This window comes from Prionailurus bengalensis, chromosome A2 (assembly GCF_016509475.1).
Source record: "Prionailurus bengalensis isolate Pbe53 chromosome A2, Fcat_Pben_1.1_paternal_pri, whole genome shotgun sequence".
Taxonomy (NCBI): domain Eukaryota; kingdom Metazoa; phylum Chordata; class Mammalia; order Carnivora; family Felidae; genus Prionailurus; species Prionailurus bengalensis.
In genome coordinates, this window is record NC_057348.1 from 18,919,663 (window position 1) to 18,942,396 (window position 22,734).

The 22,734-nt window shown below is 55.2% G+C and overlaps 2 protein-coding genes across 7 annotated transcripts in view; one reads left to right on the forward strand and one right to left on the reverse strand.

The window, feature by feature from the left end:
* Window positions 1-22,734, forward strand: part of RNF123 (ring finger protein 123) — a 37,411-nt gene that overhangs the window by 13,875 nt on the left and 802 nt on the right. For 5 of the 6 annotated variants that reach the window (XM_043590402.1, XM_043590400.1, XM_043590405.1 and 2 more), the window contains exons 13-36: window positions 197-322; window positions 474-566; window positions 639-712; window positions 1,502-1,619; window positions 1,813-1,912; window positions 2,146-2,207; window positions 2,391-2,462; window positions 2,681-2,801; window positions 3,434-3,535; window positions 4,755-4,861; window positions 5,106-5,304; window positions 5,641-5,786; window positions 6,075-6,158; window positions 6,944-7,051; window positions 15,012-15,189; window positions 16,063-16,137; window positions 16,287-16,374; window positions 16,468-16,555; window positions 16,643-16,727; window positions 18,057-18,196; window positions 18,296-18,484; window positions 18,577-18,652; window positions 18,844-18,928; window positions 22,520-22,662. In XM_043590402.1, the coding sequence (XP_043446337.1) occupies window positions 197-322; window positions 474-566; window positions 639-712; window positions 1,502-1,619; window positions 1,813-1,912; window positions 2,146-2,207; window positions 2,391-2,462; window positions 2,681-2,801; window positions 3,434-3,535; window positions 4,755-4,861; window positions 5,106-5,304; window positions 5,641-5,786; window positions 6,075-6,158; window positions 6,944-7,051; window positions 15,012-15,189; window positions 16,063-16,137; window positions 16,287-16,374; window positions 16,468-16,555; window positions 16,643-16,727; window positions 18,057-18,196; window positions 18,296-18,484; window positions 18,577-18,652; window positions 18,844-18,928; window positions 22,520-22,662 (2,659 nt within the window). Of the gene's footprint in view, window positions 1-196; window positions 323-473; window positions 567-638; window positions 713-1,501; window positions 1,620-1,812; window positions 1,913-2,145; window positions 2,208-2,390; window positions 2,463-2,680; window positions 2,802-3,433; window positions 3,536-4,754; window positions 4,870-5,105; window positions 5,305-5,640; window positions 5,787-6,074; window positions 6,159-6,943; window positions 7,052-15,011; window positions 15,190-16,062; window positions 16,138-16,286; window positions 16,375-16,467; window positions 16,556-16,642; window positions 16,728-18,056; window positions 18,197-18,295; window positions 18,485-18,576; window positions 18,653-18,843; window positions 18,929-22,519; window positions 22,663-22,734 lie in introns of all 6 variants that reach the window. The other variant, XM_043590404.1, reaches the window with a different exon arrangement.
* Window positions 19,272-22,112, reverse strand: AMIGO3 (adhesion molecule with Ig like domain 3). The gene has a single exon (XM_043590411.1). The coding sequence runs from the start codon at window positions 21,792-21,794 to the stop codon at window positions 20,271-20,273; it is 1,524 nt and encodes a 507-aa protein (XP_043446346.1). The 5' UTR covers window positions 21,795-22,112; the 3' UTR covers window positions 19,272-20,270.

Below are 22,734 nucleotides of genomic sequence, written 5' to 3' on the forward strand. Positions count from 1 at the left end.
CTGGCTAAGGGAACTGCATGTGTGAAATGCCAGAGGAGCCCTGGGGCGGCGGCCCTTCTTGTGTCTCAGACCCTGGAAGGGCTCATCTGTGTCTTGGGGTTGCTTGAGGGAACCCAAGACTATACCTGTGGCCTTGGCCCCATGCCAGGGCAGGGGCAGAAGGCCACCACCTCACCAGTGCCCGCCCTTGGTGCAGCGCAAGGTATACCTGGTAGAGGCTGTGCTCATGAGCTTCCTGCGGGGCGTCGTGGAGGCAGGCACCCCTGCACAGGCCCAGTCCATGGTGCGTCAGATCCTCGACCTCCTGTGGCTCTTCATGGAGGTGAGGCTTCGGACTTCAGGCCTCAGGCCAGGATGTCAGGCTCCACCGAGATGGGGGAGGTACAGGGAGGGTTTGGGAAAGGACCCACAGATGGCTGTCCTGGCACTTGCCCTCTGCCAGCTAGGTGTGCAGCCCGGCATCTCTCCCCCAGGACTACGAGGTACAGGATTGCCTCAAGCAATTGATGATGTCCCTGCTGCGGCTTTACCGGTTCTCACCCATCGTCCCAGACCTGAGCCTACAGGTGGGAGCTCCTGCCCCTGCCCCTGGGCCCCCTGGGCCCTAGCCGCCCTCTCTAAGCACCCCATCCCCACAGATCCACTACCTGCGGCTCACCATCGCCATCCTGAGGCATGAGAAGTCCCGCAAGTTTCTGCTTAGCAATGTCCTGTATCCTTTCCTTGCTGCCAGACAGGCCAGACATGTGGTGTCCTCTGGGGTCATTAGGGGCCAAGGAGGGCAGCGTGCCTCTGGCCAGGGGTCCCTAGGGAGGCTCAGAGGCCCAGAGCTGTGCAGTATGTGAGTCCTTGTTCCAGGACCCAGCCTTCCCAGCACTCTCTCTACAGAGCAGAGAGGGTAAAGCAAAGGACCCCGGCCAGCTGGCCAGCCTGAGCAGGGATTTCCAGACGGCTGCCGACTCTTGGGCTACGTGGAGGTGTGGAGACGCCACCAGGGCCTGACTGCTGTAGCCAAAGCAGCACCGAACTTTTATCTGAGTCCCACGGCAGGGGTTCCCATGAGATCTTCTTTTGGGACTTGGCTCTTCCTGCTTCCCAACACTGTTGAGGACTGTGCTGCAGGAGGGAGGGTGCTGGTGGGGAAGCCTGTGCTGGTAGCTGTCTTTGTGTGGGGTCTTCAGCCTCCAAGAAACAGCTGGGAGACGGAGAGGCCGCCAGGCCCTCTCTCAGCCTGCTTCCCCCACCACCCTCATGTGTTCCTGTGACAAACCTTTTTAGTACATTTGCTGGGAATCAGGCTTAGTGGACTTGATGGCCACAGCTATTTTTCAGGGCTCATGGTCGAGGGAGACCGGCTTATAGTAGCAATGGTACCTCTAAGGGTAGGAGAATATGGTGGGCATATGGGGAGACAGGAGTTCGGAAGAGCTTCCCAGGGAGAACTCGTGAGGGTGTAGGGTACACCCCTTGGTGAGTGGAGCTCTGCCTTGACAACCACCAGCTTCGACGTGCTCCGGTCTGTTGTCTTCTTTTACATCAAGAGCCCTCTGCGAGTGGAGGAGGCTGGCCTACAGGAGCTCATTCCCACTACCTGGTGGCCCCACCGCTCCAGCAGGGAGGTGGGCCGACTGAAATGGGCAGGCAGGGTCACAGGGAGGGCTGACCCAGGGTATCTGAGCCACCTGGCCTTGAGCATGTGAGGCCCCTTCCCCAGCCTGGTCTCTGGCGTGGGAGTAGGGGTTTCCTGTCTGAAGCAGGCCTGGTTAAGTCCTGAGTGAGCTCTGCTGTCTTCCATCCCCTGCTCCTGCCCAGGGCAAAGACAGTAAGGATGTAAAGGATGAGACCGCTGAGGAGCACAGACGGAGGCGTGCCTACGAACGTGGCTGCCAAAGGCTCAAGAAGCGCATCGAAGGTAGCCCCCTGCCCAGGGCACTGAGTAGGGGGAGGACGATTTGTGTGTATGTGTGTGTGTGTGTGTGTGTGTGTATCGGGGGCTCTTGGGAGTGACCATGTCTAGATTCAGCTTGTGGAACCCTGAGAGTGGAGCCCTGATCCAAACCTGCCGCCCCTTCCCATCCCTGGGAGCCTGAGAGCAAGGCTCTGCCTGAGGAGAGCTCAGTGTTGTGTTCCCTACCCCACCTCCAGTGGTGGAAGAACTACAGGTCCAGATCCTGAAGCTGCTGCTGAACAATAAAGATGATAATGGGGTAAGTGACTCCCAGACCCCCGTGTGGGTCCCTGGTAGGGATGGGTGCTGGTACTGGGGCCCTGAGACCCAGAGGGCAGGGACTGGCTCGGGTTCCCATAGCAGGGCCCAGGCTAAGGCACAGCACCGAGCCAGTCCACTCCAGGGCCAGCTCCTCACAGCCTCATTTTTCCTTCCCTCAAAGGGGGAGGCTTCTAGGTACATCTTCCTGACCAAGTTCCGAAAGTTTCTACAGGAGAATGCCAGTGGCCGGGGGGTAAGTGTCCACTCGGCCAGCCCACCATGGACATTTGGCTGTGTTGCAGGGTCTGCACCCCAGGCTTCCGGCACCTCTCAGCCTGCTGCATCCCTGCCTAATCTTGCTCTTCCTCTGCTGCCCCGCCCTCTGTGCTCACCCCAGGGTCCTGGGGCAGGCCTTGGATGAGGAGTGAGCAGGCTCTAGGCTGGCACAAATGCATGTCCTGTGCCCTGCAGAATATGCCCATGCTGTGTCCCCCTGAGTACATGGTCTGCTTCTTGCACCGGCTGATATCTGCCCTGCGCTACTACTGGGATGAATACAAGGCTTCGAACCCTCGTGCCTCCTTCAGTGAGGGTGAGTGGGGCCAGGCCTCATCAGAGAGGCTGGGCAGCGCTGTCCTGGTGATAGTGTAGAGTGTGGAGCTGGCGGCAGGGTTGGGGTGGAGCTGTCCCAGGCTTCCTAACAAGTTGAGTACTCTCCTGATGGGTGGCTTTTCCACAGGGCAGCAGGAACTCCACTCTGTAGGAGTGCCAAACCACATTCACTCTGTCCCCACAAGTTCCTGCCCACTACGGCCTCCTCTTCTTGGTCCCAGTCTGTCCAACCCTCTGCAGTCCTTTGTAGGGGACACCAGGGACAGGCCCTGAGGTGTTGGGGGCTGTGTTTGTGTGGGACAGGGTCCTCAGGGCCAGTGGGAGCCGTGCCTGCCCTGGATTGGGGATGTCCATGGGGCTGGGTCAGGGCCCTCTCTGAATGTGACTGCAGACAGAGTGCTCCCTTCATCCCAACTCGTGCAGTCACTGACACTGACCCCCAAATGGTCGGGGGTGGGGTGGGGGGGGAAGCCATGCTGTGTGCCTGAGCAGGGCAGGTAGGTGGCCAAGGCCAGGGGTCTCCTCTGGGCTAAGCAGCATAGAGGGGTGGCTTCTCAGTGTGTCTTCCTATCTGGCTCACTGCTGGCCCGGCCTCCCAACCCCTCCTTGCAGAGGCCTACATACCGCCTCAGGTCTTCTATAATGGCAAGGTGGACTACTTTGACCTGCAGCGCCTGGGAGGCCTCCTCTCACACCTTCGGAAGACCCTCAAAGGTACGTGTAGGCTTGTGGGCAGTGGGCAGGGTCGGACTGGGCGAGTGTGGGGCGTACAGACCTCAGCCAGCTCTGCACTGGGTGCAGGGTTACCCTCTGCCCGCCAGAGGGCGCCCGAGTATCTCGACCTGCTCCTCCAGGGAGATGCCCTCTGCCTCAGGTCTTGGGTCCAGCCATCCCTTTCCTTGAGCTCCCTTCCCTTGAGCACCCGCCCCACGGGAAGCCTAGGGGTCCTATAAGGAACTAGGGAGCATATGTGGCGTGACCACGGGATCTTGGTGAGGTCACAGGGGTGAGAGGCGAGCGGGCACAAGTGCTGCCTGAGTGGCTTTCAAGGATGAGCACACGTGGCCACGGCACAGGGCACTACAAGCACAGTGCACGCAAAGGCAGGGATGCTCACAACAGCCTGGTGGGGCCTGGAGACGGAAGGCTGCTGGGGTGCTGGTGAGGAAACTACCAGGCGGGGAGTGGTGGGAAATAAGGCCAGAGTCGCACGGGTAGAGTCTGAGGGCCTTGTGGGGCACGAAGTAGGTGTGGGCTCATTCCAGGGATAGGGGCAGCTTTGGAAGGTCCTGAGGCAGGGGAGTGAGGTCAGGGATCTGCGTGTGATAATGGAGTCAGTACGTGGGCCAAGAGAGGAGATAGAGGGAGGGCAGGAGTGAAGGGGAGGAGTCAAAGATGACCCCAGGCTTCCTGCCCGAGGCTGTGGGGATGGGGCACCGTCAGGAAGGGGGCTGTAGGAGGAGGCTGAGGTGGCAAGTCCGCTATGTTTGAGGACCACAGCCTGGGCTGGAGGCAGAGGTGTTGCTGTTCCACCTCCCACTGACAGCTGAGGGGATGAGCCTACGATGAGGCCTGTGTGCAAAGTGAGACAAGCAGTGGCCTAGACAGCCCTGGATCTTGTGTTTGTAGGTTAGAAAGTGCTGGGGAGAGAAGTAGGGGACCCTGGAGAGCGTGCAGTCACTGGAAACAGAGGGACCTACAGGAGTGTGATGGGGAACACCTCCTGCTGTTAAGGTCCCTGAGACAAAAGGCCTTGGGGCGCAGTGAAGGCTGGCGTGGAATAAGTGGAGTGCATACGCAAAGGTGCAGTGGTAAATGTGGGGCCCTGCAAAGCCCCCCGCTCAGCCAGTGGTGCTCTCTCGCCATTGTGGGCGATTCCATGTGACCCCTGAGCCCCCCACTGGCCTGAGAACCCTCCTGCCATTCCCTGCAGATGACCTTGCCTCCAAGGCCAACATCCTGATCGACCCACTGGAGCTCCAGGCAGCCACCATGGATGACCTGGACGAGGACGAGGAGCCAGCCCCAGCTGCGGCCCAGGTGCCGCGGTAGGGGCAGGCAGGGGGCTTGGTATTGGGCTGTCCCTCTATCATAAGGGCAGGGGTGTCACACGGGGTCACCTCCTTCTCCAGGCAGCAAGGAGCTTCTCACCAGGCAGGTTTCCTTGCTGTAGGTGGAGGCGCGAACCTTCCTGCCATTTCCCAACCCCACAAATCAAGGGAGTCCTACATGGGCCCCGGTCCTGGGGAGCTGAGTGGCGTCTGGCCTCCTCTCTCCTACACAGCGCCCCATGCAGGCCCTGGCCATGGGGGGCGTACTGCCCCTGCCCCGGCCCAGCTGGCTCAGTTCTCCAACCCTGGGCCGAGCTAACCGCTTCCTCAGCACAGCGGCTGTGAGCCTGATGACCCCACGGCGGCCTCTGACCACCTCGGAGAAAGTGAAGGTCCGCACGCTGAGCGCAGAACAGAGGACTCGTGAGGACAGTAGGTGCCAGGCAGGGCCAAGCACATCCATAGTTCCCCACCCTGGGCAAAGCCAAGCTACACCCCCATTCCTTCCCGGTCCTGTGGCCTGGCAATATCTCAAGGGCATGGGAAGTGCACTCTAAGGGCAGGAAATCGATGCTACAGAAATAGTCCTGGAGCTGCAGGCCCTTGCCCTACCCCTGCCCCCATGTTCTCCCCTGCAAGTCCCTCCTTGGGCCCAGGCAGGGAGAAAGGGCTCCCTTCTCCTACTGTGAGGCCCGTCCTGGCACCACAAGCTTGGGAGAGAGCTGGAATGGCCTACGGCCCTGACCCTCCCCTTCCCCCACTCCGTAGTTGAGGGCAGTCACTGGAATGAGGGCCTGCTGCTGGGGCGGCCCCCGGAGGAGCCTGAGCAGCCCCTCACGGAGAACTCCCTGCTGGAAGTCCTGGATGGCGCCGTCATGATGTATAATCTCAGCGTTCACCAGCAGCTGGGCAAGGTCTCCCACTGGTGGCCGATGAGCATGTCCTGTGGTCCCACACTTTCAGATGCTTGTGTGTGTGTTGGGGGGGAGGGGCGGATATCTACTCACGACTGCATGTGAATGTGTGCCACAGCAAGACTGATTGCTGCCAGTGATGTGTGGGCCTGACCTGGTTTTGTGGGAGGGGGTTGTCTGGGGCCGAAGGTTGGGAGCTTGGCAGGGCTGGGAGCCAGGCTGGGTCTGGAGAAACCTGAGTGACATGCCTGAGGAGTCACGCTGGACCTGTGGTGTCCGATGCTCTAGATGGTGGGTGTGTCTGATGATGTCAATGAGTATGCAGTGGCTCTGAGGGACACAGAGGACAAGCTCCGGCGGTGCCCCAAGCGGGTAAGACCTAGATGGGCAGGGGGGTTTTCGAGAGGGAGGGCTGTTGCAGAGAGGAGGCTTGCCAGCTCAGGCTTCCCAGGGCAGGCCACAGAGGGACTGTCCTGCCCCTGCTTCTGGGGGCTACACCGGTAGTTTTCCTGTCCCCACCCACCTGACTATGCCACGTCAGTGAGAGCAGGGCTGGCATTAGGGCAGGGCTTGAGCCCCATCACTAGCTGCAGCCCGCGCCAAGGTGCCCCTGCCCCCTGCCCGCTAAGTGCTGACGCACACCCACTCTCCTCATCAATTATGAATTCGACCCTGAGTGCTTCCTCGGCCACTTGCAGAGTCAGCAGGAAGCAGGACCTGACTCTCACACTTCCCTGCAGCCCCTCTGCTGTAGCTCTCCTGGCCTGGGGAGTAGGGCGTCCTGTGCCTGGGCTGGACTTCCCCAGCAGGGCCCTTTCCCTGCTGTCTGCAGAGCCCAGGCTTGCCTTTGCAGCCAAGCGAGAGCAGCTACCGGGGCCATGGTCCCAGCCCAGCTAGGGGACATGGCCAGGGGCTCATGGAACCCCAGCTGTGTCTCATTTCCACGCTCTGCACAAACGACCAAGACCCTTCTCTGAGGCCTGCTCGGGCTTGCCAGTGGGTCCTAGGCAGAAGAGGGTTTTGAAGAGTAGAGCTGAGTCTGCCCAACCTTTTGCCTGCTCCAGCCACCAGTGGGGTTCCTACCAGGCTGCCTGGGGCAAGCAGGTTGGGTGTGGGTATGGTGCCATGGCCTGATTGTCTTTCCCCTTGGGTGGCAGAGAAAGGACATCCTTGCAGAGTTGACCAAGAGTCAGAAGGTTTTCTCAGAAAAGCTGGACCACCTGAGTCGCCGTCTTGCCTGGGTCCATGCCACTGTCTACTCCCAGGTGAGTAGGTGTGGGCTTGGCCAGTGACTGCTGCCTTCCCCGAGCTCACTGACTAGTCACAGATGGCCAGGCTGTGCCGGCCTCTCAACGCTCCCTGCCCTCCTGGGCCTCTGCCATGCACGTGCCCCCTCTCCGCTCCCTATCCTCCCTACCTCCACCACATGCTATGCCCCCTGAACCTCTCCTGCCCTGTGAGCTTGATTAGATGTCATTGTAGGCATCCCAGGTCCCCTCCAGCTCACAATTCCTCCCTTGCAGGAACAGGGCCTGTCTGTGCCTGTCTCCCCTTCTTTGCTTCCCCTTCCTTCTCTCCCGGGGTGGAGGTGTCCTCTTAGGAGCCCCAGTCTCCCTCACTCTGCACATGCTTCTCTCTGACTCCCCTTTTTCCTTTGAAGCCACAGCCTTGTTTTCTGTTTTGTCATTCACTCATTCGTTGATTCAGTAACATGTGCTCGGAGCCTGGAGTATGCCAGGTACATCTTGATGCTAGGGACACTCAGTCCTGACCCATGTCTGAGCCACGTCTGCCCTCCCAAGGCTGTCAGCCTTGAGCAGTAAACTGAAAGATGGTGCACTCTCTCTGTGACCATGCTTTGACCCTCAGGTCCCAAGCCCTCCAGACTTGCTTCCATTCCCTGCCTGTCCTAGCATCTCTCCCCAGCTAGTGAGCGCCCATGTCAGGACATCCGTCTACCTTCTTAGGCATGCCCTTCCCTCATAACTGGGTGATCAAGGCCCTTGGTGTCCCTACCTCTACCCGCCATCTCCACTTGCTTTTTCTCAGGCGCCTCCCGAGCCCAGACCGCTTCCACCTGTTACTCCTCCTTTCTCTCTTGTTGCAGACCACCTTGCCTCCAGCCCCATGCAGGAGGCTCCTCTCCTCCCTTGACTGGGATTTCATGGCTGTCCACTGGCCTATGCAATCTTTTTTTTTTTTAAATTTTTTTTTTTTTTTCAACGTTTATTTATTTTTGGGACAGAGAGAGACAGAGCATGAACGGGCGAGGGGCAGAGAGAGAGGGAGACACAGAATCGGAAACAGGCTCCAGGCTCTGAGCCATCAGCCCAGAGCCCGACGCGGGGCTCGAACTCACGGACCGCGAGATCGTGACCTGGCTGAAGTCGGACGCCTAACCGACTGCGCCACCCAGGCGCCCCGGCAATCTTTTTTTTTAAATGTTTGTTTATTTTTGAGAGAGACAGAACAGAAGTGTTAGTGGGGGAGGGGCAGAGAGAAGGAGACAGAGAATCCCAAGCAGGCTCTGCGCTGTCAGCGCAGAGCCCGACGTGGGGCTCAAACCCACAAACCATGAGAGCATGACCTAAGCTGAAATCAAGAGTCAGATGCTTACCTGACTGAGCCACCCAGGCTCCCCTGGCCTACGCAGTCTTGCTGCCCCTGCCGCACCATCTTGTGAGGAACCTAGCCCTGCCATCTTTATACCTTCTTTTCCTTCCTTTTAAATTGTGATAAAATATGCATCACAGGGGCGCCTGGGTGGCTCAGTCGGTTAAGTGTCCAACTTCAGCTCAGGTCACGATCTCGCGGTCCGTGAGTTCGAGCCCCGCGTCGGGCTCTGGGCGGATGGCTCAGAGCCTGGAGCCTGCTTCCGATTCTGTGTCTTCCTCTCTCTCTGCCCCTCCCCCGTTCATGCTCTGTCTCTCTCTGTCCCAAAAATAAATAAACGTTAAAAAAAAATTAAAAAAAAAATATGCATCACACAAAATTTGCCATCTTAACCATTTTTTTTTTTAAGTTTGTTATTTTTGAGAGAAAGAAGGCATGCACACGTGCACTAGAACAGGGGAGAGGCAGAGAGAGAGGGAAAGAGAGAATCCCAAGCAGGCTCCGTGCTGTCAGCACAGAGCCCTACTCAGGGCTCGAACTCAGTGAACTATGAGATCATGACCTGAGCTGAAATCAAGAGTCAGATGGTTAACTGACCAACCGAGCCACCCAGGTGCCCCTTAGCCATTTTTTTTTAATTGTGGTAAAATGCATACAATATATTGCTTATTAACTTAGTCATTTTAAATGTATAGTTCAGTGGTGTTAAGGATATTCACGTTGTTGTGCAGCCAGTCTCCAGAACCCTTTCATCTTCCCAAACTGAAACTTATCCCCCAACTCCCCATTCCTTCCTCACCTCAGTTCCTGGCACCCACCATTCTACTTTTTGTCTACTTGACTGTTCTGGGGACCTCATATAAGTGGGATCATATAGTATCCTGCTTTGTCACTGGTTTGTTTCATTGGGCATAATGTTCTCACAGCTTTTCACCCATGTTGTAGCATGTATCAGGATTTCCTTCCTCTTTGAGGCCGTATATTCCATTGTATGTATATACCACATTTTGTCCATTCATTCATCAGTGGACGTTTGGGTTTCCACTTTTTGGCTATTGTGAATGGTGCTGCTGTGTTCATGGTGTGTACAAATACCTCTTTAAGATTCTGTTTTCAATTCTTTTGCGTATATACGCAGAGGTAGAATTGCTGGATTACATGGTAATTCTATTTCTCATTTTTTGAGGAACTGCCATACAGTGGCTATACCATTTTACATTCCTGCCAGCAGGGCACAAGAGTTCCAATTTCTTCCCATCCTTGTTGCCACTTGTTACTCTATGTGTGTTTTTTCTTTTTTTGGTAGTGGCCATCCTAATCGATGTGAAGTGGTATCTCATTGTATTTATTTATATAGATATATGTGTGTGTGTGTATGTATACATTCATTTTATTATTTTTTAATATGAAATTTATTGTCAAATTGGTTTCCATACAACACCCAGTGCTCATCCCAACAGGTGCCCTCCTCAATGCCCATCACACACCCTCCCCTCCCTCCCACCCCCCATCAACCCTCAGTTTTTAAGAGTCTCTTATGTTTTGGCTCCCTCCCTCTATAACCTTTTGGTTTTTTTTTTTTCCTTCCCCTCCCTCATGGTCTTCTGTTAAATTTCTCATGATCCACATAAGAGTGAAAACATGGTATCTGTCTTTCTCTGTATGACTTATTTCACTTAGCGTAACACTCTCCAGTTCCATCCATGTTGCTACAAAGGGCCATATTTCATTCTTTCTCATTGCCACGTAGTACTCCATTGTGTATATAAACCACAATTTCTTTATCTATTTATCAGTTGATGGACATTTAGGCTCTTTCCATAATTTGGCTATTGTTGAAAGTGCTGCTATAAACATTGGGGTCCAAGTGCCCCTATGCATCAGTACTCCTTTATCCCTTGGGTAAATTCCTAGCAGTGCTATTGCTGGGTCATAGGGTAGTTCTATTTTTAATTTTTTGAGGAACCTCCATGCTGTTTTCCAGAGCGGCTGCACCAGTTTGCATTCCCACCAACAGTGCAAGAGGGTTCCCGTTTCTCCACATCCTCGCCAGCATCTATAGTCTCCTGATTTGTTCATTTTAGCCACTCTGACTGGCGTGAGGTGGTATCTGAGTGTGGTTTTGATTTGTATTTCCCTGATGAGTGACGTTGAGCATCTTTTCATGTGCCTGTTGGCCATCTGGATGTCTTCTTTAGAGAAGTTTCTATTCATGTTTTCTGCCCATTTCTTCACTGGATTATTTGTTTTTTGGGTGTGGAGTTTGGTGATCATTGTGGTTTTGATTTGAATTTCCCTGTTGAGTATCTTTTCATGTGCTTATTGGACACATGTATATCTTCTTTGGAGAAATGTCTATTCAAGTGCATTTGCCCATTTTTAATAGGATTGTTTGGTTTTTGTTGTTGTTTTGTAGGAATTATTTATATACATTGGATATTGACTCCTTATCAGATTATGATTTACAGGTATTTTCTCTTCTTCTGTGAGTTGTCCTTCCACTCTGTAGATGGTGTCCTTTGCTGCACAGTTCATTTTGATAAAGTCCAATTTATTTTTTCTTTTTTTGCCTGTGTTTTTGTTGTCACAGCCCAAAAGTCGGTGTTAAATCCAAGGTCATGAAGTCCTCTCCCCATGTTTTCTTCTAAGAGTTTTATAGTTTTAGCTTGTAAGTTTGGGTATTTGATCCATTTTGAGTTAATTTTTGTTTAAGCTGTAAGGCAGTGGTCCAACTTTATTCTTTTGCATATGGAAATTCAATTTTCTCAGCACCATTTATTGAAAAGACTGTCCTTTCCTCATTGAATGGTCTTGACAATCCTTGTCAAAAATCCTTTGACCATATATGTGTGAGTTTATTTCTGGGCTCTCTGGTCTGTATGACTATCTTTATGCCAGTATCACACTATCTTGATTATTGTAGCTTTGCAATAAGTTTTGAAATCAGGAAGTGTAAGATCTCCAACTTAGTTCTATTTCAAGGTTGTTTTGCCTGTTTGAGTCCCTTGGGACTCCATATGAATTTTAGGATAGATTTTTCTATTTCTGCAAAAAATGCCATTGGGATTTTGATAGGGATTGCATTAAATCTATACTTTGCTTTGGTTAGTATTGTCATCTTAACAATTTTAAATCTTCCAGTCCTTGAACATGGAATATTTTTCCATTTATTTGTGTCTTGTAAAATTTCTGTCAGCAACATTATATAGTTTTCAGTGTACAAGTTTTTCACCTTCTTGGTTATATTTATACCTATTTCATTCTTTTTGATACTAATGTAAGTGGAATTATTTTTCTGATTTCCTTTTTGGATTGTTCATTGCTAGTGTGTAGAAAAACAACTGACTTTTGTGTATGAATTTTATATCCTGCATGTTTCCTGAATTCATTTATTCTAACAGATTTTGTGTGTGTGTGTATTCTTTTTTTTTAATTTTAGTTATTAAGAATTTTTTTTTTATGTTTCTTATTTTTGAGAGAGCAATAGGGCACAAGTGGGGGAGGAGCAGAGAGGGAGACACAGAATCTGAAGCAGGCTCCAGGCTCTGAGCTGTCAGCACAGAGCCTGACGCGGGGCTTGAACCCATGAACCGCAAGATCATGACCTGAGCCCAAGTCAGTTTCTTAACTGACTGAGCCACCCAGGCGGCCCTAATTTTAGTTTTTTAACATACAGTACAATATTGGTTTCAGCAGTAGACTTTAGTGATTCATCACTTACCTACAACACCCAGTGCTCATCACAGCAGGTGCCTTCCTTAATACCTATCACCTATTTAACCCATTCCCCCATCCACCTCCCTCCATCAACCCTCAGTTTGTTCTCTATTATTATGAGTCTCTTGTGGTTTGTTTCCCTCTCTTCTCCTTTTTTTCCCTCTCTTCCCTTATGTTCATCTGTTTTGTTTCATAAGTTCCACATATAAGTAAAATCATATGGTATTTGTCTTTCTCTGATTGACTTATTTCGCTTAGCATAATACATTCTAGCTCCATCTACATCATTGCAAATGGCAAGATTTCATTCTTTTTGATGGCTGAGTTATATTCCATTGTAGATATACACCGCATCTTCTTTATCCATTCATCAATCGATGAACATTTAGGCTCTCTCCATACTTTGGCTATTGTTGATGATGCTGCTATAAACCTTTGAATCTGTATTCTTGTATCCTTTGGATAAATACCTACCAGTGCAATTGCTAGATCGTAGGGTAGTTCTATTTTTTTGAGGAACCAGCAGTGCAAAAACGTTCCCCTTTCTGCACATCCTTGCCAACACCTGTTGTTTCTTGTATTGTTGTTGTTGTTGTTTTGTTGTTTTTAATGCTTATTTTTGAGAGAGAGAGAGAGCGGGGAGAGGGGCAGAGAGAGAGAGGGAGACAGAGGATCTGAAGTGGGCTCTGTGCTGACAGCAGAAAGCCCGATGTGGGACTCAAACTCATAAACTTCAACATCATGACCCGAACCAAAGTTGGACACTTAACTGACTGAACCACCCAGGTGCCCCATCTTATGTTGTTAATTTTAGCCATTCTGACAGGTGTGAGGTGGTATCTCATCATGGTTTTGATTTGTATTTCCCTAATGACAAGTGATGAGCATTTTTTCTTGTGTCTGTTAGCCATCTGGATGTCTTCTTTGGCAAAGTGTCTATCCATGCCTTCAGCTCATTTTTTAAGTGGGTTATTTGTTGTTTGGGTGGTGAGTTTGATAAGTTTTTTATAGATTTTGAATACTAGCCCTTTATCTGATATGTCATTTGCAAATATTTTCTCAAATATCTTCTTCTGTAGGCTGCCTTTTATTTTGCTGATTGTTTCCTTTACTGTGCAGAAGCTTTTTATCTTGATGAGGTCCCAATAGTTCATTTTTGCTTTTGTTTCCTTTGCCTCCAGTGATGTGTCTAGTAAGAAGTAGCTGCGGCTGAGGTCAAAGAGGTTTTTGCCTGCTTTCTCCTCTAGGATTTTGGTGGTTTCCTGTCTCACATTTAGGTCTTTCATCATTTTGGTTTTATTTTTGTGTATGATGTAAGAAAGTGGCCCAGGTTCATTCTTCTGCATGTTACTGTCCAGTTTTCCTAATCCCATTTGTTGAAGAGACTTTTTTCCACTGGATATTCTTTCCTGCTTTGTCGAATTTTTTGCTAGATTCTTGAGGGTTTTCTACGTATAAGATCACGTCATTTGCGAATGGGGATAATTTTACTCCTTTATTTCCAATTTGGATGACTTTTACTTCTTTTTCTTTCCTAATTGCTCTGGCTAGGACTTCCAGTACTGTGTTGAATAGAAGTAGCAAAAGTGGGCATCTTTGTCTTGTTCCTGATCTTAGAGAAAACGCTTTCAGTTTTTCACCATTGAGTGTGATGTTCTCTGTGGGCTTTTCATAACACAGCCCTTGCTATGTTGAACTGCTTTCTTCTCCATCTTCAGTGCTCACCCTCCTGCCTCCTGCTCATTCACTTTCTCCCATTAGTAAAGAGAACAGTCCGTGATGCCCCTCCCTTGACTCTACATCTGCTTACAGAAACCACTCCCTTCCAACAATCATTCCCCTCTTCCTTGTCTGTATCACAGCTTCTTCATCTTCCCTTCACTCTTGGTCCAACACAGGTTCCTCCACCTCTCTGGAATAGTCTTGCACGGTCCCTCCCAAGCCTCCCGTCCCCTTTGCAGACACATCCCTCCCCGCCCCCCCCCCCCCCCCCCCCCCCCCACAATGCGGTGGCTCCCTGGGTGCATAGGTTCCATCCCCTCTTTAGACTTGGTCTTCTCTGGCCTTCTGTGGCAGTATGCTCCCAGCAGGCCTTCTGGCTCAGGCCCACCCTCTGACCCCTGCTTGTGTCTTCTCGGGTTTTCAAGTTTGAGGGCACATCAGAGCTGGTGTCAAGTCCAGATGCTCCGACTCTGAGAGATTTGGGTGGTCTGGGCTGGGGCCTGGGACTTTGCTCTGCTCTGCTCGGTGACCCCTCCTGGGCACAGACCATGTGGAACAAGGCCCTTGGCAGGTTTGCTTTCTATGGCCTCTGTTGCATGTAATCATGCTCTTCAACACCACCTCTTTGGGGACATTTTTAGGCACCATATGCTGCACATATCCTAAACCACATCCCCTCTGCCCTGGACCAGGCCTGCTTCTCTTCCGGTACTTCTGACCTCCACGGAGGTTCCATCACCCCCAGAAATGTGGGCCCTGTTTGGTGCAGCCGGTCCCTTGCCCCCACAGCCCATCGGTGCTTCCCCATTCCTGGCCTTCCAGTCCTTTGTCTGCTGTCTTGGGCCTAGATGAGGCCATGTAGCTTCTTTACTGTCCTGCCCCCACTCGTCCCTGCAGCTCCTTTTGCACTGGGCAGTGCTCCAACTCAGACTTATGGTCACATGACACCTTCTCACTTAAAACCTTGTGTACCTTTACTAATGCAAGCCAGAATTCTGATCTAGGCTGGGGTGTTGCCTCTCCAGGCACAGGGTGCACCCTCTTGCCTATCAAGCATGTGACTGCCCTGCCTGAGCCACTAACGAGGAGGCCTTTCCCGAGCCCCAGACTGTGCCCTGCCCCTTGCAACCCTTTCTACGAACAGCCTAGCAGCACCCCTTGTGCCTCCTATAGGAGAAGATGCTAGATATCTACTGGCTACTACGCGTCTGCCTGCGGACCGTCGAGCATGGCGACCGCACAGGTTCTCTCTTTGCCTTCATGCCTGAGTTCTACTTGAGCGTGGCCATCAACAGCTACAGTGCTCTCAAGAATTACTTTGGCCCCGTGCACAGCATGGAGGAGCTCCCAGGTGACAAAGCCATTCAGGCCGGGAGGGGGCAGGAAAAGGGCCTTTATTGTAAACCCTTAACAACCCTGTTCTGCACCCTCATGGCCCAGCAGCACACATCCGTGCAGGAAAGAGGGGAGATAGCCCCTGTTCTCTTTGGTCCTGTGTTAGACAAGCATCTGCAAAAGCCCCACATGGTGGAGAGCCTTGCCCTGGTATTAGCGGCCACAGAGCCAACAGCTTCTCCCGGATGCTAGGAAGGAAAGAGACAGGATGGAGTGCCGGAGTGGGGGCCCCTCCGCTTTCACTTCCTTCTTGCTGTGGTACGGGAGCCGGTTGGCCTCACACAGACACCCTGGCACTGCACGTGGGATGTGGCAGCCCATGCAAAGGCAGAGCGGCTTGTGTTTGCAGATCGCAGTAAGGGGTGGTGGTACCCTGCTGGAGGCCATACGTAGGAGCTTGGGCTTCTTGCAGACTACTGATTTCAGGCTGGGTTTGGTGGTTTATGTCTGGATCAGGCTGTGGGCTGTCAGGCCCCTGGCCTGTCCCCTGCCCCGCCCCAGGCCTAGGTGCAGGCTTTGTCCTCAGAGGCGGAGCCATGGGTGCCCAAGGGGCTTTGACTGCTGAGCCATCAAGTGTGTGTGCGGAGATGGGTTTGAGCCCAGTCAGGACTCTTGCAGGACCCGTCCTCCCCCACAGTGAGTCTGTGCAATGGCCTCTCACAGTCAGTGAATGCCATGCCCAAAGTCCCTAGATGACAGCTTGGGCCCAGACTGGCCCTTGAAGTCAGCTCTGGAGCCCGCTGCCCAAGCCCACTTACCCTGCCAAGGGACGTGCCTGCCTCTGGAACCCCTGCTCCTGGCCAAGCACTCCTACTGCCCCATCCTGCAGGCTATGAAGAGACTCTGACACGCCTGGCTGCCATCCTTGCCAAACACTTTGCCGATACACGCATCGTGGGCACTGGTGAGGTGCCCTACAAAGGGCTTGGGGATATGGGGATGGGATGGCACTTCTGGCTGGCCGTTTTTTGCAGAATGCCGGCTAGGTGGGCTTGAGGCATGGGGGCCGGGGCTCATGCCAGCTACCTGCTGAGGCACAGCCTGTCCCAACAGACATCCGTGACTCGCTGATGCAGGCCCTGGCTAGCTACGTGTGCTACCCACACTCCCTGCGGGCTGTGGAGCGGATCCCTGAGGAGCAGTGAGTGGGGGTCGGAGCAGGGAGGCGGGCACTCTGACCTGCACAGCACCATGTCTGGCCTCACCCTGTGCCCACCACCCCTTGCCCTTGCAGGCGTATTGCCATGGTAAGGAGCCTCCTGGCTCCCTATGAGCAGCGGCCCTGGGCCCAGACCAACTGGATCCTGGTGCGACTCTGGAGGGTAAGTGTGGTTGGATGGGAAGTGGCTATGGCTGGCTGAAGGGAAGGGTTTCCCTGCCTCTCTGACCCCCACTGACCCTACCCACAGGGCTGTGGCTTTGGGTACCGCTATACACGGCTGCCGCACCTGCTGAAAACCAAGCCAGAGGATGCCAACTTACCTAGCCTCCAGAGTGAGTGTCCAGGTTGGGTGACCCGATGGCTCTGGCCCACTGCTGTTGGTCTTCTTGGACTCTTCTCGCTTCTCCTGGCCTGTCTCCCGGACTCCTGTTGGGCCCCAGCTCTGCCCCCCGGCATTTCCATTTCCCTGCTTCCTCCCAGTCCAAGGACACTCTGGGACACCTCCCCCTTGCTCCCCTGTCCCATGTGTGTCCTTTGGGCCTGAATGCTGTGCATGGGTCATGGTGAAAAGGGGCAGCATCTTCTCAGGGTGCTGGCAGCTTACTCAGAGTGAGGACTCCGAACCAGCTCCCTGACCTCCAGCCTCGTCCTGGCACCATGTCCACCTCCCACTTCAGTGTACTTGAGTCAAGGCAGGGGCACAGACTGGGGCTTGGTCAGGGCCCCGGAGGGTGCCCATGGCGTTCCCAAGAGGAAGGGGAATTTGGTTGGGGGCAGAGGTTGTACTGTCTCTCCAGGGGCCATGGATGGCCCAGCAAAGCCCTGTGAGCCTGAGGACCTTCACCTAGGCCCCTCCTGGGTCCTGGGTTTTCTGCCTTGCAGTCTGCCTGCCATACTCTGCATTCACCCCACTTGGTGGTTTTCCTAGGCCTACGTGATGTGTTTCTGCCTTCATGGGCAGGGTTTTTGCACAAAAGGGTCCCCAGAGACTGAGTGCCTTGTGTGAAGTCACTCATCAAGTCCTTGCCGGTTTTCTTGGATGCACCAGCGGGTGGAACTGAGCTGCAGTTAGAGTGGCAGTGGGACTAGATACTCATCCTGCTGGCTGTAGGAACTATTGATTTGCACGGGGTGGGGGGTGGTGTCCAGCCCGGCTGTGGCTTAAGGGCTCTGGTTACCGCTCCCCGTCAGCCCAGACTTGGCACCCACCACCTCGGCCATATGCCAGGGCCAGGCCAAGGGCAGCAGAGGAGAGTAGAGGACGGCAGGGCTCTGACACAGTAGGTCTTGGGGATGCTGGTCTTGAAATGAATGAGGAGAGGCCTAGGTCACCCTGTCTGGGTCTAGCCCTCTCTGAGGGGCATGCAGCTGAGGACTTCTTTGGGGGCAGGCTATGGCTGGGGGGCTGCTCTAGGCCAAAGGGATGGTGTGGGGCCAGGAATAACTTCAGCCTGTGGCTTGCCAGCAGGAGGAGGGACAGATTTAGCCCTAACCCCCAAGCAGCACTGTACCCTGTCTTCCCTGCCTTCATGACCTGAGCATCCTCAGGGAGTCATCTTTTTGTCCTTACACCAATGGCCCAACAAGTCAGGACAGAGGTAGACAGGGAGGAACCACAGACCAGAGTCCCCAGTGATGCCACCGTGTCAATGCCCCTGCAGAGCCCTGCCCCTCCACCCTGCTTCAGCAGCACATGGCAGACCTACTGCGGGAGGGTCCTGATGTGGCACCCAGCTTCCTCAACAGCGTCCTCAACCAGCTCAACTGGGCCTTCTCTGAGTTCATCGGCATGATCCAGGAGGTGGGTCACAGTGGGTCGCGTGGGCTGTGGTGTTGCAGAGGACCAGGCATGAACTGCAGTGTGGCCAGGCCACTGACTGCCCACCTGCTGGTGGCTCAGATCCAACAGGCTGCCGAGCGCCTAGAGCGGAACTTTGTGGACAGCCGGCAGCTCAAGGTGTGTGCCACCTGCTTTGACCTCTCGGTCAGCCTGCTGCGTGTCTTGGAGATGACCATCACGCTGGTGCCTGAGATATTCCTGGACTGGGCCCGGCCTACCTCTGAGATGCTGCTGCGGCGTCTCGCACAGGTGTGTCCATCTGGGCAGGGAGGGGGGCCCCTGGGGACCCCCCGGTGGTGAGCCCACCCATCCACTCCACCAATGGGCTCCTGCCCTCACAGCTGCTGAACCAGGTGCTGAACCGGGTGACGGCTGAGAGGAACCTGTTTGACCGCGTGGTCACCCTGCGGCTGCCTGGTGAGGACCCAGTGCCCTGAACCCAACGTAGCACAAGCCTTGGTTCCTCTGCTAGGAGTTGTGACGCCTGATTGTCCATTCTGCATTGGGACAGGCAGGCTTGGTACCCTCAGCCTTAGGTCGCCCTTCTGTGGGGAGGACAGGGGGGGCTCGCACTAGCCAGGAGGCCTGGATCCCTCCTTTCCCTTCAGGCCTGGAGAGCGTGGACCACTATCCCATTCTGGTGGCTGTGACAGGCATCCTGGTGCGGCTCCTGGTGCATGGCCCGGCGTCAGGGTAAGTGTTAGGCACCAGGGCCCCATGGGAGCTGGCGTGGCTGATGGGGAGTGCACCAGGCAGGGTCTCCCTGCCGCCCGCCGTTTCTTCATCTCTAAAATGGACCTCAGCATCAGGCGTTGAGGCCAGGGGGAGGTCATGAGGTACAAACTGCCTAAACAGGTGGTAGCAGCAGTAGCTCTGAGTAGGAGAACCGGGGACCCCAGCAGAACAGGGTGCCCGAGCCGCATGGGCATAGCCACTGGCTTGTGGTTATACCTCAGGCATGGGCGGGGTGCTCTCCTGCAGCATCCAGCACAGCACTGCTGGGAAGGGGGGCTGAGCGCACACACTGATACTTGTGTTCACGAAGGCTCCGGTGATGAGCGTGTACCGCCTTTATTAAGGAACTCCACAAACAACTGGATCCAGGACTTGTAGGAGCCCCCAGCTCAGCACCCACGCAGGAGGGGTTCCCAGGCCCCCCGCCCCCTTCCCTGCCTCCCTGTGGTGGGTGGTAAGAGCATATGAGACCAGGGCACTGCCTCAGCCATTAGACCAAGATCAGTGCCAGACCTTAAGAGGCTTCTACCCTTGAGGGACAGCAAGTTCCGGCTAGGCCCTCCCATCTTGGCCATGCTCGGGCTTTTTACTGCTAAAAAGCTGGGGGCACAGGCCATGTTGCCCCTTACTGCTGTCTTGTGAGCCCATGGGAGAGGCTGTGTTCTCAGAGTGGCCTGTGGCTGCCCCTGACCAGAGGGAGCAGGGCCACTCTGGCTGATGCTCAGGCCAGGCCCCCTGGGGGTCTCTTGAGGAGCCCCACCTGCTTCCTTCCTGCCCAGCAGACTGCATGGAGTTGTGGAGCTTGAAGTAGGTTGGATGTTGGTGCATGTTTCCTCCTTCCACCCTGGGTGGGGGCCTAGGTCTTCCTTTGGAGCCCTTCTCCTCTTCCCCTGTGGGCCCACTCTCTTCCTGTCCCCTTGGGAAGGGGAAGATGGTTATGCTTCAGTACTTCACCACGGCTTGGTAGCTGCCTTGGCCTCTGAGGTGGTGTACCTAGGGCTCTCAGGCAAGGGCTCTTCCAGATGGCCCCAGTTCCAGTCCTCGTGGGACGTGTGGGCACCAGTAGGTCCTGCTAGGGTCTAGGGCCTTTGGGCCCTGTGTTAGAGCAGAGCAGGAGAGAGGGTGGGGAGCCCAGCCCCTCCATTAGTGAGTGGGGCTGCTGTGGTTGAGGTCACGGCCGTGCAGGAGGCTGGAGGACCAAACCCAGCGCTCCCACCAGCATCTGGCAGTTGTCAGGGCGGCAGCAGGGAGCAGGGCGAGCAGCGGGTGGCAAGTGGCCTGGCTCTGGGCCCAGGGCAGCCTAGGTCATCACCAGACCCTCAGAGCCCGTGGAGCTAGCAGACTCAGAGCCAGCCTTGAGCCGCAGGCCCACAGGATTGTAGAGATCAAAGTCCTCGGCTACTGCCAGCTGCACACGCCCATTGAGGCCCCTCCTGCCCGGCTCCAGAAAGACCACATGCTTGTGGACACTGGCCTTGCGGCTGGGCACATCCGGTGGTGTGCTGAGCACTGAGGACTGTGCGCTCAGCTCCTGGAGGGGGCTGGGTGCCCGGGGCCAGCGGCGGCAGTGGCAGGTGCGACGGTAGCAGCGGCGGCAGCCTGGGCAGGGTGGTGCAAAAAGGTAGAGCAGCACGAGCACCAGGCCCACAGCGCAGCCCAGCAGGGTGGTGAAGCCTGTGTTGAAAGCCTCGGGCTCAGGGTGTGGGAAATGCACGCTCACGTTGTACTCGTGCGTCTGGTTGTGATGCAGGCGGGGCCCAGCTGCCAGGCACACAAAGACCCCCTCATGCTGCGGCTGCACATTGCTGATGGCCAAGCTGCCATCAGCCAGCACTGCGATGCTGCCATCTCGGGATCCTGGTGCCACCAGCAGCTCGTGCTGTGGTGACACCCAGGCGATGCGCACGGCTGGGGCACTGGTGTTGCAGTGCAGCCTCAGGGACCGACCCATCTGCACGTGCAGCTGCACTTCGGGCTGCTCTAGGCCCTGAGCCAGGGCAGCTGAGCAATTCTCAAAGACACGGCTGTGCTCAAAGAAGCGCACACGGGATGTGGGTACCTTGAAGGCCAGGCACATGTACTCTCGGGCAAAGTCACTCACAGCGCTTAGGCCCCGCTGATGCCAGCGCTGCAGCAGGTGGTAGAGACGGCAGTCACAGGGTAATGGATTGTTGTGCAGGTAAAGGCCATTCTTAAGAAAGGCTGGCAGTGCAGCCAGGTCAGGTACTGGGATGCGTCCCAGGCGGTTGGAGGAGAGATCCAGAGTACGTAGGTGGGTCGTGCCCAGACCGTGCAGGTGGTCAAAAGAGAAGGAGGAGAGTTCGTTGCAGCCCAGGTACAGGCGGCTGAGTGCGCCCAGGCCATGGAAGGCGTGCTCATCCAAGTGCGCTAAGCGGTTATTGAACAGAAGCAGCCTCTCGAGCGCCCCCAACCCTTCGAGGTCGTGGCGGCCAAGCGCCCGCAGCGCGTTAGATGATAAATCGAGTAGCCGCAGGCCGCTGGCGTTGGTGAAGACTCCGTGACCTAGCACGTCCAGTTCGTTGTGGCCTAGGCGCAGGGCGCGCAGCCGGGAGAGTGGCGCCAGCCAGCCGGGGCGCAGGCGCTGGAGCGCGTTGTGGCTCAGGTCGAGGTCCGCAGCAGCGGCAGGCAACGCAGCCGGCACGTCCTGCAACCCCAGGCCCGCGCAGCTCAGCAGGTCAGCGGCGCACACACATCTGTAGGGGCAGTTATGGGGTGCAGAGGGCAAAAAGCCCTCTGAGCCCAGACTGCCCACCCCGACGCGCGGCATGCACAGCAGTGCGCCCAGCAGCACCAGCCAGGCCATGGTGGTGACTGCCGGGGGTGGAATGGGGCAGTTCTGTGTGGGGCGCGGCTCCAGGACTCACCCACTTCTGCTGGATGTGGGCTCCACCCCACACGCCAACCGCCCCTGCTTCCCGGGTCCAGGTCGGGACTTGGGGCCGAGCTCCACTCAGCACTCCCTCCTCCGGCTTCCCCAGCTCCCCGGGTGCTTCCCCGATCGGCTTCTAAATACTCTCCTGGAGGAGGGCGGGGCCTCGGCCTCCCATTGGCCCCAGGCCGGAGGGGGTGGGGCACCCCCCCCCCCCCCCCGCCCGCAACCTCGACCTAGGTCCCAGGGTGGCCGCCAGAGGGGGCGCGAGTCCGTCTCTGATATCCCAGCCTGTTCTTAGCCTATGGCTTTCCCTGGTGCCTGTCTTCCCGGGAATAGTAGCAGGGAAACCTGGGAGGCACGCCTTTAAGCTGCTAGTGCTATTTATTTGTTTTCTTTGGAGTTAGTGTATATTAGGGGGTAGGTAGAGTTTCAGTATCTGCTAGTCACCCATTTAAACTGGTACAAGGGCTGTATGGTTCTTACTGGGACCCAGGACTGGGCGGGGAGGGTAGGGGGTGTGGCAGTGTGAGCAGCAGGGAGATGAGGTGGGACAGAGGCAATTCAGGTGGGCTGAACTGTCCCTCCCACCCCTCCAATAGGTATCGTTTTCAGATAGGCCCAACCTTCTGACTACCCTTGCACCCTCTCCCACCCAGGACAGAAAGAGCCACGTCAGTGCTCCTGGCTGATCCCTGCTTCCAGCTCCGCTCTATATGCTATCTCCTGGGGCAGCCAGAGCCTCCTGCCCCTGGCACTGTCCTGCCTGCCCCTGACCGGAAGCGCTTCTCCCTACAGAGCTGTGAGTGGGCCAGGGGTGGGTCAGGGAAGAGGGATCTGGGACTGGCCTAGGTGAGGAGTCTCCAGAAGAGCA